General features: G+C 52.2%; 1 protein-coding gene across 3 annotated transcripts in view; it reads right to left on the reverse strand.

Moving 5' to 3' along the window:
* Positions 1-4,115: 4,115 nt before the first annotated feature.
* Positions 4,116-14,990, reverse strand: part of RSPH14 (radial spoke head 14 homolog) — a 78,948-nt gene continuing 68,073 nt past the window's right edge. The window contains exons 6-9 of one of the 3 annotated variants that reach the window (XM_029922309.1): positions 8,154-8,379; positions 6,210-6,346; positions 5,860-5,902; positions 4,327-4,414 (exon numbers count right to left, since the gene is read on the reverse strand). In XM_029922309.1, coding sequence (XP_029778169.1) covers positions 5,865-5,902; positions 6,210-6,346; positions 8,154-8,379 — 401 coding nt within the window. In that variant the 3' untranslated portion in view covers positions 4,327-4,414; positions 5,860-5,864. Of the gene's footprint in view, positions 4,415-5,441; positions 5,462-5,859; positions 5,903-6,209; positions 6,347-8,153; positions 8,380-14,990 lie in introns of those variants that run through there. The other 2 variants (XM_029922310.1, XM_029922308.1) reach the window with 2 other exon arrangements.

Consider the following 14,990-nt stretch of genomic DNA (forward strand, 5'->3'; position numbering starts at 1 on the left):
ACACTGACTTTCACTTTAAATTTAATTTTGGCTTTTTATTTCTAGATATATTTGGGATTTTTGCTTGTGTTTACTTCACTGTAACCATTTCCTTCCTTTGCCCACCTCCATTTGCTTTGTTCTCTCCTCCTTTTTAAAGTTGTACCCTGAAGGCAAAGATGCCATGTAATGTAAGCCTCACCCATGTGGAATTCCCACCTACAGATGCTGTGCCCACTGCCAATGACCTCATAGACCAGCTGGACCCAAGGTTGCCCATGGGTAGGACTTTGGCTCCTGTCTGGACCAGTGGTGGAGCTTAGGCAGTCTCTGCTCAGTGGAACAGGCCTCTCAAAAACTCAGCATTGTCTGGCTAAAGGCAAACCGCACCCCTGAAGGGCAGGTGGAGAGGAAAACTTCCTCCTTGCTGAGCTCTTCCCAGTCAGTCCCAGTCTACCTACAATTGGCATGCTATTAGGCATGGGGCCCAGGAGTAAATTCCCTTAGCTGTCAAGGATAGGCCACTCTCAGGCTGTGTTTCTGCAGGGACTCCCTAAGCTGCTCCTTCCTCTTCCTTCTTCTCAAAAATAAATTACATGTGTCTTTAGATAAAGTTACAGGTGTCTTAAAGTGATTTGGCAGCACACCAGCATCACAAAAATCACATTCTGAAGGCACATTCACATGCAGTCTCTCCTCCCCAATTCATCCCTTCAGCTGACATTTTTGAGTGCCTACTATGTGCCAGCTGCTACAAGGAAACAGTTGTAAATAGAGCATAGGAAGCAGATAGTGAAACACTAGCCATGATAACCAGCATTTAATATGGCCAGCAATTTTCTTGCCAGGGGTAAGTGCATTATCACATTCAGAACCATGCTTTGTGGAAGGACTAGAATTAACCACATTTCACAGGGGAGAAGACAGGCTCAGCAAGGGAACTGAGTAGATTGGGAGTGGGCATACACTGGAACAGCCCAAGGATACACACTGATACCAAGGACACCAAGGATACACACTGGCACCCCATGAGTTGTGTATATAGCAAGGAGGCCTACCTGCCTGAGTCAAGGAAGTTCTCCCCTGACCAAAGAAGGAAGTCAGTAAGCTGGACAACAGAAGGGACAACATGTGGAAAGGCATGACACAAGAATGTAAAGTATGGTTAAGGATGCCAAGACATGGTTTATGCATAGGAGAACAATGGGAGACAGGGAGGGCAAGGTGAGCATGGGACTAACTTGCTTATATATTTTGGGATCATAAGTTCTTTGGAGTTTCAGTGGGGAAGTGACAGGATGAGATTTTCTGGCTGTTGCTGGAAAGATGAAAGGGAAGCAGGAACACCCACTAGGAGACTGTTTAAGCAATCCAGGCAAGTTTGTATCAGAGAAAAGAGAAAGGAATGGTATCAAGAGAAGCCAGCAATAGGAAGTAACAGGACTTGAATGACTAGACTTCTGGAGGTAGAGGCCTAAGTGACTCTCTGGGTTAAGCATGTGGGCAAAGGGTGTACTAATTCCAAAGATAGGCCGCACTGGAAAAGGAGTAGATGTGGGAGAAAAGCTGAGAACCGTTTGGGACATGTTGAGTTTGAGTTGCATGATATACTTATTGCCATCTTGACAACAGTACATCTTCTGTTCCATGAACATGGGATATCTTTTCATTAATTGGGTCCTCTTTCATTTCTTTCAACAATGTTTAGTGTTTGTGCTCAAGTTTTGCACTTCTTTTGTTAGTTATTCCTAGGTATTTTGTTCTTTTTGATGCTATTATAAATGGAGTTGTTTTCTTTGTCAACTTTGCTGAACTCATTGATTAGTTCTAATAGTTTTTAAATGTATTTCTTAAGATTTTTCACATACAGGATCATGTAGTCTGCAAAAAGAGATGGTTTACTTTTTTCTTTCTAATCTGAATGCTTTTTATCTCATTTTCTTCCCTAATTGCTTTGGCTAGAACCTTCAGTACAATGTTGAATGAAATAGGAGAACATATATCCTGATCTTAGGGAGAACTCAACCAAGCTCTCAGCATTGAGAATGATGTCAGCTATGACCTTTTCCTGATGTCCCCTCTATTCCTAGTTTGGATTTTTCAGGGGGGTTGTTTTGTTTTTGTTTTCTTAGAAATGGGTATTGGATTTCATCAAATGGATGTTTATGTGATTTCTGTCCTTTATTGTATTTATGTGTCACATTGATTCATTTTTGTATGTTAAATCAACCTTGTATTTGTGGAATAAATTCCAGTTGGTCATGGTGTACAATGCTTTTTTAATGTGGCTGGATTTGGTTTGCTGATATTTGGTTGAGTTTTTAGGTCTATATTCACAAAGGATATTGGTCTATAGTTTTCTTTTCTTATAATGTTTTTGTCTGATTTGGGTATCAGGGTAAAATTAACCTCATAGGATGAGTTGGGAAGTGTCCCTTCCTCTTCTGTTTCTCATATCAGAACAGTTTGTGAAGGATTGGCATTAATTCTTGCCTGGAGACATTTAAGGATAGATGTTAAGTTGGATAGAAGGGTCCAGAACTCCAGAGAGAGAGGCTGGGGCTGCAGACCCAGATTTGGCAGAGACAAAGGCAGTGGGCAGGCCTGGCTAAGAAGGGAGCCAGGTAGAGGAGGCCCATACCAGGAAGGTGAAATTTTGTTGCATAGTGGGAGGAAAGTGGGCCTAGACAAAGCTGTGAGAAAACTTTCTCATGTAGAGAAAGAGTTTTACAAAGGAGACCAAAAAGAGCACAGCCAGAGCCTTGGAGGGAGGCCCACGACAGCTGCTACAGGAAAGGAGTATCCATACCTGGGCCACAGCATGGATAAAGCACAAAGAGCACAGTGTCTTGGCAGCAAGACAGTCAGTGACCCTGGCCAGAGCTCTTTGGTGAAGTAGTAGATGTGAAGCCAGATTGCCATAAAGAAGTGGAGGTCCTCAAGCACCTGTTTTCCTGAAGGAGAAAAGGTTTTCTCCTATGGGGCCTGTTTTGAGAATGACAGTTACCTGAAACACCAGGTGGACTCAGCAGCCAGTCCCTTTAAGAACAAAAGCACCTACTTGGGCTAATCCTCAAATTCCAGGGACACAAACTTCTCTGTTGCTTCTAGGAAAGTGAAGGCCCCAGGTACTGAAAGAACTATAAGAAGCTTCTCACTTGAGGACTCTAATTCTGCTGATAATGTTTATTCTGAGAGGAGTGGGCATTCCAAGAGCCTGGGAGGTTCTGTCCCATAAGAAATATGGCTGCAGGTTGGTGCTTTAATGAGGAATGCCTCATTTGAATCAGGGAGCCTCAAAAAGCTCCCCTGAAGCTGAGCTCCCCTTCTGAAGCTTCTCCAACAGAGATCAGAACTGGATTGAGAACCATCATCTTGCCAGTCCAGGCAGGGAAGTCCGGGGGAGATTAAAGGGTGCAGGGAAGTCTGGGGGAGATTAAAGGGTTCCCAAGCCTCCATACCCTCCATAGCCTGGATTCTCCTTCAACCTCTTTAAGCTCTCCAGGTTCATTTGTCAGTTTCACTTGAGGGAGAAGAGAGGTGGGTAGAGGCAGGTGGCGGCAGGTGGAGGCCCAGGTGGAAGGCTGACCAGAGGGCTGCTGTGGGGCTGGGGTATGGTTGGCCATAGGCCAGCTGGGAGCTTACTCTTAAGACTTCTTGGTTCTGGGGGAAGATCTCTGTCCTGGGCACTCATCCCTAGGGGGCCTCCTATAACTCACATTCCCTCTGAAAGCGTCCACATGGGCTGGCACTATGACCTTCCCTCCCACCACTCATTGTGAGAAGGGAGAAGAACTGGCTGAGCAGGGCAGTATCCAGCCACACCCAAGGGCCTGGTCACTCAATGTCCAAAGCTTGGGTTATGCCTGATCCAACTGTCTTCCTTCTCCCCATCCAACTCCTGGCCACTCCTTGTCCCTGGAGCGCCTAGCCCTGCTCTCTGCCTTCTGAGGGGACTCTTTGCTCCAGAAGAGAGCCAGAATGCCACCCTTCTGTCCCTGGGCCTTGGACTTAGCCCATCCCTCCTTGCCTGGCCATCATTACCCAGTTCTTTGAGGCCAGGTGTTTCCTCTTTGCAGGAGAGAGAGGAGGTGTGACCACACTCCAGGAACATAAAGTGCCAGTCAGACCCAAGATAAAGAGATTCAGCCCATTTATTCAGGCATGCAGCTTATCAAGTCTGGTCAGTAAGAGGTTCAGGGTTTCCACTCAATGACTTTGATGGCAATCTTTGCTGCCCGCCGCACAGCCTCACTGGTGTCATTCTCCAGGATGCGGAAGATGGGCACATAAGGTTTCAGAAACTTGCGGCCCTCAGGGGCCTCAGCCAGCATAGTGAGGGCCTTGGTGGCATTCAAGCGTGCCTTGCTCAAGGATGAGTCCAACAGGCCCATGAGTGGTTGGATGGCTTCTGTGTCCAGGGCGGCATACTTTCCTGTGGGCCACCAACACCAGGCATTGCTCAGGGGGCCTCCTGTTCTACCTCCTCTCACCCCAGCCCAACCCTGGCCTCTGGCCTACAAAGCCTCAGGGGAGGTGCCTTTCCTCACTTCCTCATAGGTCTAGCACCTTACTCTGTCTCCAACCTTGCCCCCCTCATTTCCCATCCCTCCAGCATCTCAACGGGCTTCTCCCCAACCACCCTGATGCTTGTCCTGCAATCCAGTTTTCACAAGGCAACACAAAAAGTAAAACCCAATTTTTCATTTATGTGGCAAATGTTTCTTGAGCACCTACTCTGTGTCAGGCACAAAAACTCACATACTCTCTCCCTCCTGTGCTTATGGTATAGTGGGGGGCACAGACATTAATGTGTAAAGAAGGTATCACTCCTTAACCTTCACCACCTCCTCTCTGTCCTAGCCTGCTAAAAGGCTAGATGGTTGCCCATCTGCCCCCCCCCCCCACCTTCCTGCCATGCTCAAGGTACTCTTCTCTTGTGCTGAGACCTGTCTAGCTGCCCTCTACCCTGCTGACTCCCACTGCTCTTTGGGTCAACACCCATGCCCCTCCCAGAGGAGGCTCAGCCCCTGCCCTGTGCCCACCACATGCCATGCTTCTTCTCTAGATCATCAACCCTCTGCCACTCCCACCAATGTTCACCAGAGGCTGAGATGTCCAGGTCCCCACCACCAAGCACAGGGCCTGGCACATGGCAGGGGCTTGGGGACCCTTGGCTGGAGTGCCAGCTCTGTGAAAAGTGGACTCACATCCCTAGGTTCTGGTTGCCTGGGCCCACTGTGAGCCCTCTGGCCCTCCAAGAATTCCCACAGGAAGCCCAAATGAGACACAGCACTGAGGATACCCAAGAGATAAATGTCCTGGGGGGAGCCCCCTGCCCTGGTGGTCAGCATCCTCACTGCACAACTGAAAGGAGGCTCTGGCTCTAGGAAGGCCCTGACCTGTCCTCTTCTGGTATGTCTCAAATTCCACCATTGGGGAATGGCTCTGAGAAGCCAATTCTGGGAGGCTTTGCAGCATGCTGATTGAAAATCAGACACAATCAGTCCTCTGTGGAACACCAAGAAAGTATAGGGCATAGAGCTGGTGTAGGCAACTGTGAGCATGGGGAAGGACAGACAGCTTTCAGAGGTCATGTGGGATTATCCACCCTGGCCTCCAGGTGGGGAAACCAGCCCAGTAGCTCCTGTGAGCTCAGGGTTGGATGACTTGGCATAGAAGCCTGACTGGCTGGGGGGGGGGTCCCCAGGTGGGAGAGGTAATCTCATACTCTTATTTGCTGCCTACCCCCACCCACTGAGAACAGTAATTTTGATTTTAAAAAACCACAAAATCAAGGCTCCAGTTGTTTGCCTCGGTCTCAGGATAACCAAATCAAGGATGGCAAACTACATAATTAATCCCAGAATCCAGGCTTACCAGTCCTAGGTTGGAGGCAGGAATTCCAGGCTCAGGGAACAGTCTGGCAGGAGGGGACAGAGATCCTAATGGGAGAGTGACTAGGGAGGGACCACAGGTAGGTGGCCCACTGCGGCTAGTAAGAAGGGGGAGGGTGGAGCCTCAGGCCCAAACTTGAAAGGACTTCACAACAACAGGCCAAGAAAGTATTTTGGTGGGCTAGGGAGGAGGCACTAGGACGCTGAGAACAAAACAAGAGTTCTGGAAAGCCTGCAGGGACAGCCAGCATGCTGGAGGCTGCAGCATAACCCCCACTCCCAGTAAGTGCCCCCGCTGCACAGGGGATGCATCTGGCCAGCAGGCTGCCTCACCTTGGGTGGTCACCATGGCATACATGAGGGCCCCGGCGGCATTGGCCTGCACCTCCTCCACACTGTCCTTCAGCAGGTGCACCAGGATGGGAATGACATCATGCTGCCACACCTGGTTCTTGCCCTCCAGAGGGATGCTGGACCAGAGAGGGAACAGCTGTGTGGCTTCACTTGTGTAAGAGGAGGCAAGCAGGGCCCAGGACCACCCCAGGGGACACCAGAAATACTTGTGTTGGGACTATCCCCGGTGGTCTGGCCAATGGGTACAAGGGCACCAGAGAGCACTGGTATAAGGTTTTCGTCTCACCCCCACACTCAGACAACCTGGGAACATGGCCTGTGGCCACTGAAGGTAAAACCACAGAGGAGCCAGGGTGGGGTGGGTAATGGAGCCTTGTCCTAAGATATCACAGGAAAAAGAAACCAGATGTGTTACCCCAGCCCAAAACGGGGAGCAGCAGGGCCCAGGGGTGCGAACCACAGGAACACTCGTTTTGTCTCCATTTAAGAGCCAGAGCTCACGAGGGATGGGCTCAGCCACACAAATAGCAACTGCCAGGGAGACACCAGTACAGAGCCACCCTCAGAGGAGAGGACGCTGTAAGTCACTTCTAATCCTGGCACTGTATGAAGCTGTGAAAATGTACGTGATGGACTCCCCAAGAACTCCCCTTGGGAACTTGATCAAAGATGCAGGGGTCCCATGTGTTCGTTCATTCCCACAGCCAGGGCTGACTGAGCACCTTGCAGGCCCTGGGGCCAGAGACTGAGGCCAAAGGGGGGTTGCTCCGGCTTGGCACCACTCACGTTGGGGCTGGATGGTTCTTTGTGCTGGGGCTATCCCCTGCCTTGTGGGATGCTCAGCAGCATCCTCAGCTTCTACCTTCTCGATGCCAGGAGTACTCCTTCTCCCCAATGTTGAAACAACTAAAAATGTCTCCAGACAGTGCTGCCTTTCTCCAAGGGGACCAAAGCTCCCCATGTTTCGAACCCCTAGTCCCGAGCAGCAAATAGGAGTCTCAGGGCTCCCCTCGGGGGTAACACACAAAACAGAAGGGAATAGTGAAAAGCACATGCAGGCCTGGAGGAGGCTGCCCATTTCCAGAGCAGGTATGGTCCTTAGAGGCTTCACTGGAAGAGGACCTCTGAGCAGGGAGTAGATGGTGATGGGTCTGGGGTGAGGCCCCAGGATCTCCGTGTTCACAAGCTCCCAGGAGTCTGGAACAGGGGCAACACTTGTAGAAACAATGGCCCGGGTCTCTAGAGAGAATCCCAGATGGAGGGAAAGCCAGGCCTAGGGGAGGCAAGAGGTGTCAGGACGAAGGCAGGTGGCTATATCTAAGGCATGGACTTGGGGGAGTCCTGTCCTTGGGGAACACCTCTGTCCAGGATCACACGCTGCCTCCCTCCCTTCCTCCCAGCTCAGGCTTTGTGCTTCCCCAGGCTCCAGGACAGGATTTAGACTGTGATTCTGAGTGACTGTGGATCACCTGTGCCTCCATTTCCTTACCTGTAAACGGAGATACTCACCTTCCTTGGAGGAGTGTCTAACTGTGCAGTTTGTAGGTAATGCCAGGCACGTAGGGAGCACTTCGTGACCCCCGTCACCACCAGTTCTCCTGTGCCTGCCCTCCTTACAGGGAGGGGGTAACCATCTCATGTTCCCCAGGACCTGGGGCTTCCTGGGATGCAGGACTGTAAGTGCTAAACCCAGGATACCCTCAGGCCACCAGGGCAGTGGCGACCCCAGGGGAGTGGGTCCTCCTCTTCCCAGGCACAAGCAGGCCAGGGGAAGCAGGCCCTGACGTGGGCTCCTTGGGCCTCTGGGGCAGGCTGGTTTGCTGTGCGGCTGGGAGCAGCTGAGTGGCCTTCTCTGAGCCTCAGCAGAAGCCCCAGGGCTGGCCACTCCCACCCTCCCCGCTCTGTCCACTCGGGCCGGCTCACCTGACCGCAATGAGCGTGCGGGCAGCTTTGCTGCGAATGTCATTGTTGGTGCTAAGGAGCTTCTGCTTCAGGAAGGGCACCACACGGCTACTCAGCGCCTCAGTGGAGTCCTCCATCAGGCAGGCGGCCAATGTGTCCAAGAGGAGCACCTGGATCTCTTCCTCCTCCCTCTGCAGATTCCACACAAGTGAAGGGATCAGGCCACTTTTGACAATGCCCTGGGCTCCTGCAGAACAGGAAAGGGCACTGAGGGTGGGCCAGCCACCCCTACCCGTTCTGGGTGGCAAACAAGAGCAAGATTTCTGCAGAGCTGGTTGGGCAGGAGAGGTTTGCAAATGCTTCTGGCTGCTGGGCTCCTAAGCAGCTAGCAGGAGGCTGTGGATGACAAGCCAGAGTGGGAACCACATGGCCCTAAAGGACCCACAAATGTGCCAGGCTTCAGTCACCTGTAACTGGGGGGGACATCAGCCTTCAACGGGTGTTCAGTAGCTTGAGAAGCAGCAGCCATCCTGTGTGAGCACTACAGCCATCCCTGTGTGGCCAGGCACAGGAGGAGCTTCCCTCCCTTCCCCACCCTGCATCAGAAGGAAGGAAGGGGGCCAGCCAAGCCCCTCCTTCCCACCTGAAACATCTCCAAGCTACTAGAAACTCCAGACCAATCTGGCCAGCCCTTGGGGAAAGGGAAAAGAGGTAGAAGCTAATAGGCTGGCATCTCATATACAAAAAGAGCTGTGCATCCAACCAAAGATGACAGAAAATCCATGGACTTTGACCAAGGGGGAGGGGTCTAAAAGAGTCTCCTCAAGAAGGGGGTCTCCACATGGCAGCATGGCTGGAGCACTGGGGCTGTGGGAAGGTGGTGCAGTGAGCCTTCCCAAGGATGGACTTCACTTCCCTCCTTCCAGCTAGCTCCTCCTCCCTCTGGCAGATATCTGGAGGGAAACTCAGAACCAGCCCAGGAGGCACCCCCAAAGGTCCCAGCTCCCATGTGCCCAGAATTGCTCCCATAGCAGCCATCACTGGGAAGTGAGCAGGACACTGATGGGAAGGGCAACCCACCCTCGTCCCAGCCCACCTCCCAGCCCTCCCAGTGGCCCACACCACCCACGAGGAAGCCATATATAGCCCCCATGGAGGTGGCCACCAGCAACACCTCTCTCATCTGCCTCCCCAGCTAAACCTTCTAATTTACTCTAGAGAGACAAACAGGTTAATTAGCCGAAAAGGTCTCTAAGTGCCAATTAGCACCAGGGATTTCCTCTTTGAAGACATCACCCCAGCCTCCCTCCCTTACTTCCTGAGGATGTCAAATGGCAGGTGCCCCAGGGTGAGGAGGGCAAAGAGGCACAGATGTGTGTCCAGGGGCTCTCTGTGTCCTGGCCAGGGTCTCATTGGGATGTCACGGTTGAGCAACTAGCTCTGCCCCATTTGTTCTCAGGGCATTCGTGACACAGGAAAAGCAGTTTCCCATTGCTTTAAGAGTACTAGGCTTTGGGGGGCAGCTGGGTGACTCGGTTAAGCATCCAACTCTTGATTTCGGCTCAGGTCATAATCTCACAGTTTGTGAAATGGAGCCCCTCATCAGGCTCTACGCTGACTGCATGGGACTTGATTCAGATTCTCTCTCTTGGCTCTTCTTCCACTCACATGTATGCTCTCTGTCTCGCAAAATAAATACACATTAAAAAAAAAAGAGTACTAGGCTTTTTAAGATTTAATACACAGATTTCCAAAACTGCCTAGCTTGGACTTCTAAATACACCCAGCTGAGTGACCTTAGATAAGTTACTTAACTTCTCTGAGCCTTGTTTCCTCATTATTGAAACCAGCCTAGCTGGCGGGGAGTTGTGCAATGCCAATGGGTAGTGGGTGGGAACACGCTGTCTGTAAGGGACCTAGTATAATAAGGAACTCCACTGACTCTGAGACCCAGCTAGAGGAGTGGGATACAAAGAACACAGCCTCTGTCTCTCCCCTTCAGCCTCCCCCTCCCCATCAGGGCACTGCCAGACCACACACCTGGCCTGCCCCGGGTCCATTTCTCACGTGCCATTTCCCAGGCACCTGCCCACAGGCTCTTTACGTGCCGAAGCTCTGGGTCCAACTCAGACACAATATGACCTAGCTCCACCCGGGAAGGTGACAATTTGACTTTCCAAGGATTTTGCTGGCTGGAAAGATTTTGCATAGAGGAAGAAAGTTCCTAGCTGGGGGAAACCTGAGCAAAGGGCTGGGGATGAGGAATTTGTGCATCATCAAATTAGGGCTTGAATGTGGCCTCACTTGCACCTAGGCTTTCCAGGAACCCCCACCTCCCAAAGGTGTTGTTGGCACAGGCTGGGAGTGGGGGAGGGCAGAGGAAGAGAGTCCAAGTCCAATTGTTGGAGGTGATCGCTTCCACTGCTGTCTACCTTGGTGAGGAAATCAAGGCCCAGAGAGGCAACTCAAGTGCCCAAGGTCACATGGCAAACAGGGGCAAAACCAGGGCCCCAGGCATTTGTCTTGGGCTTCTGCTCCTCGAAATGCTGAGCACCAGGACCCTGGTTCATTCTGAGACAGAGGGAGAAGATTAAAAATAAAACGCGTGCCGGGTGTGCCTCTCTGCTCGTTCACTTTGCTTTTCAGCTAAAAGGAGAGTTGCAGGCCTGGCTATTTATAACTAACCCAGATCTGCAATGGCTTGTTCAAGTTGGGGCTGGGGGGTTGCACACACCCCAAGGAAACAAACTGGAGAAACCCACTCAGCCCCGCCACAGCCTGAGAGTCAGCCAGCAGGGCTTGGGAGAGCAGGTCAAGCCGGGAGAAGAACAGGAGGGTGCTGTTGCCTGCATCCAGAGACTAGCAAGATGCCACCACTCCCATCTTTGGGTAGAGGGGAGACCAATGGCAGAATCTGCCTGGGACGGGTCATGACAACACAGGTTCATACTCGCATAGATAAGGCGTTCCAGTGTCCTAGGCATTCTGGGCATGCCAGAAGGGAGGCCCAGGGGAGCTGGGCCTTGTGGGGGCAGAAGGGCAAAGGCATGAAGCATAGGTATATTTGGGGTGGGCCCCCAGTCTGGCATGGCTGGTGTGCCAGGACGGATTCAGTGGTTGATGAGCCAGAAAGCTCCATTCCAGTTGCTCTGGAATTCAAGAGACATGGTGCCCATGGCATGGAATGCTCTGTGACTGAGTTTTGGTCATTTCCTGGAGATGGGTTGATACTACTTGGAGAGGCCACTCCTCAGCCATCTGTCCCTGCTGGATTGGTGAAGTCCGAGGCTTAATCACTAGGGCCTCCTTCCTCTTTCTACCACAGAGCCCCAAGCTACTGTCTCCTGGTCCTGTTTTCCTGGCTAGGAAGGATTGAGGATCGAGCGCCAGCACCAGCCCCCAGGGCACCCACACCTCAGCAAGACCCACTTGTCCAGCGTTAGCCTCATGTGGCCCCCATGCTCTGAACTGCTGTCACACTGACCCTCAATCGTGCCCGCCTTTGCTCACGAGGACAAATCCCTGTCCTTAGCTTACTGGGCCTTTCAATAGCATATGATGTGGCTGACCCCATTTTACCTCTCAAGACACTCTATTCCTGAGGCTCTGGTACCCTCTACTTGCTGGTTTCCCAGCCACCTCTCCCACTGGTCCTCCATCTGCTTAGCAAGCACCACCCTTCCTCCAACATCTTCTCTCATGGGGGCCTCTTCCTTGGCCCCCACCCTCCCCACTCTGCTCCCCCCCCACCAGGGCCAACTCTCTATCATGGCTGCAGCCACCACATGGCCCTCTCCTGACACTTTCGCTCAGTGATCCTGCAGCCCTATGCTGAACTTGGCTTCATGGAGACTCTCTGCTTTCTTATTTTCTGTGGGCTGGCAGAAAATTGACATTTTTGTTATTTGATTTTGCATATTAAGACAACCTGCATCATCTCAGGTGCCTGGGTGGCTCAGTCAGTTAAGCATCCAACACTTGATTTCAGTTCAGGTCGTGATCTAAGGGTCATAGGACTGAGCTCCACATCAGGCTCTGCACTGGGTGTGGAGCTTGCTTGAGATTCTCTTTCCCTCTACTGCTTGTTCTTTCTCTCTCTCACACACACACACACACAAATTGGGGTGCCTGGGTAGCTCAGTTAGTTGAGCATCTGGCTCTTGGCTTCAGCTCAGGCCATGATCTTGAGGTATATGGGTTCCAGCCCCGTATCAGGCCCTGCACTGACAGTGAGGAGCCTGATTGGAATTCTCTCTCTCTCTCTCTCTCTCTCTCTCTCCCTCTCTCTCAGCCCCTCCCCTGCTCATGCTCTCTCTCTGTCTCTCAAAATGAACTTTAAAAAAATTTTTTAAATAAAGACATTAAAAGCTAGGGGCGCCTGGGTGGCACAGTTGAGGGTCCGGCTCTTAATTTCAGTTCAGGTCATGATCCCAGGGGCATGGGTTTGAGTCCCATATTGGACTTTGCGCTGAGCATGGAACCTGCCCCTCTCCACAACTCATGCTCCCTTTCTCTCTAAAATAAAATAAGTGAATAAATAGAACTTAAAAATGAAAATAAAATAAAAAGCTAATCTTAAAACTCTCCAGTGGTTTTTAGGTCAACATCCTCAATCTCACACAAGGGCCACTAGCCCAGTGTGACTGTCCCCAGCTCCACTCCAGCTTTGTATTGTGGCACCCCCATCTGCTTACTGGCTCCAGCCACAGGTCTTCTCCAGGTTCCTCCAACCATCACGGCTCCTTCACATCCAGCACAGTCCCCACCTTGGAACATGCTTCTCTCTTGCCCCAGGTCACAGGCCACCTCCATCCTCTGTCCCAGTGCCCAGTTCTTCCTCTGCATGTGTGCCCAGGTTTCTGGGGAGGGCTTTCCTCCGTGAGGCCTCACACAACTGTAGTGGTGGATTACTGCCCCACAGACAGGAAGGTCTACCAGGGAGGGTCAGGCCCGTCTAAATCCTAGAACTGTGTCTGTGCAGAGGAGGTCATCAGGAAATGACTGCTGTATGAAGGATTACCATCATTAGTAGCCCCCAGGGTCAGGTGAGGGAGGTAGCTAGTCTCTGATCTCATGCTGGACTGCTATAGAGGGTCATCCACGCCAACATCTAGGTTGCCCCTGCAAACAGCTCAATTCTGACCCTGATCCTACAACAGAAACTGCCCTCACCCATCTCTAAACATGCGTCTAGATGTATTTCCCCTCAGAATCACTCTCTAAGGACAGTCTATTAGTGTCCTCTTTGACAGAAAAGGGAACTGAGACTCATCCAGGTGAAATAACTCACCGAAGGGTGTACAGGCAGCAGAACTGGGTCTGTGCTTCACCCTCACCTCCTCTCACCTCTGATCTGTGCCCCTCATCTTCCTGGTATCACACCCATTAGCTTCTGAGTGGTCGCGTGGACAGAGGCCCAGCCTGACCCAGCCTGGGGGGTTCGAGGGCATGCACCCAGAGGAGCCCCACAATTTTGGCCCCCTTCCTCTAGTTCTTACTGGCCACCTCCAGCCAGCGCTGTACCAGGTCTAGGTTTACCTCAGGATGCCCATCACCAACATCTGTCCCGTCCCTGAGAGTCTGGGCAACATCTTCACAGGTGGCCATGTCATGTCACGGGATATGTAGTCCAACAGTCTCCATCTCACAGCAGAGGGAACATTCCCGGAGAGGTTATGGGATAATGTTGCAATGCTACCAACATGCAGCCTGCAGAACTGAACCCCTGTCCCTACCTTCAGACCACAAACCTGGACTGGGATGACCACCCAATCCGCCCCTGCCATTGGTCAATTCCAGTGCTCCAGCCAGGTGTTGGGTGATCCTTGCAATGTGACCATGAGGGTGTAAAGTGATAAGGAAGGTTTAGCTAGGAGAATCTGCATTTTACCAGGGATGCTCTAGAATACACCAGGCTTCAAGTTACAATGATGGAAAAGACAGAGAGGGGCATCAATATCTTGGATCTCTGGCCCAAGTCTTTTCAGCACAGGAGTGAGGGACTCCTGGCTCTGAGGCCCACAGATGGGCTCCCCCGGAAATTGAAAGCAGAATTTGGCAGACTGGCACACGTGCATTTGGCTGAGAGCTGGATGCCTTCTACCTTCCACAAGCTTCTTAAAGGCGGCAGTGGAGGCTCCTGGCCTTAACTGAGCTGGCTGGCTCCCTCCCGCCTCTCTGATCTGAGGGACAGATCCTAGGCCCTTCCTCCTCTCCTTTTCAAGGCAACCTTCTGTGGCCAGGATTGCCAGGGACCCTTTAAAAAGCCCCCTCACCCTGTGGGAGCAAGCAGCAAAGATGATTAATGTTCCTCCCATCGCTGCACTAACCTCATTGGTGTAAACCTTTAGGGTTTGCATAGCTTCATTGCCTTTCACACGTTCTAGCGGTTTGTCGCGACAATTCAGGGAAGGAGGTGCCACTAGCCCTACTTTGCAAAACAGGCTCAGAGAGGTCACTTGGTTGGCCAAGGTTGCGGAGCTTAGAAAGTGCCAAGCTGGGTTCGAGATCAAACTGGGGAGGCGACTATTAGGCGCAGTTTTTAGCTCTCTGAGAAGCAGTCCTGCTAGCTCGCTGCTGTGCCTTCCGCTCAGCCTGGTCCTGGGGACGCCAGTGCCGGCAGAGCCAAAGCGAGCGGGACTGCGGCGCGCGCTGAGCCGCGGCCCCACCCCTGCCCATTGCCATTGGGCCGCACGTGCATCTGTCAGCCACTCTTGTCCAATGGGAAGAGAGCCGGCGCTCGTGGCGGGGCGGTGGCGCCCAGCGCGTGGTCACCGGCGGGCGCGCGGCACCCCCGCCCGCGGTTGGCCTGGCAACGCACTGCGCTCGCGGCTCCGCCCCCTGCCGGCGGCAGCGCGG

Source organism: Suricata suricatta, chromosome 14, assembly GCF_006229205.1.
Source record: "Suricata suricatta isolate VVHF042 chromosome 14, meerkat_22Aug2017_6uvM2_HiC, whole genome shotgun sequence".
NCBI classification, from domain to species: Eukaryota; Metazoa; Chordata; class Mammalia; order Carnivora; family Herpestidae; genus Suricata; species Suricata suricatta.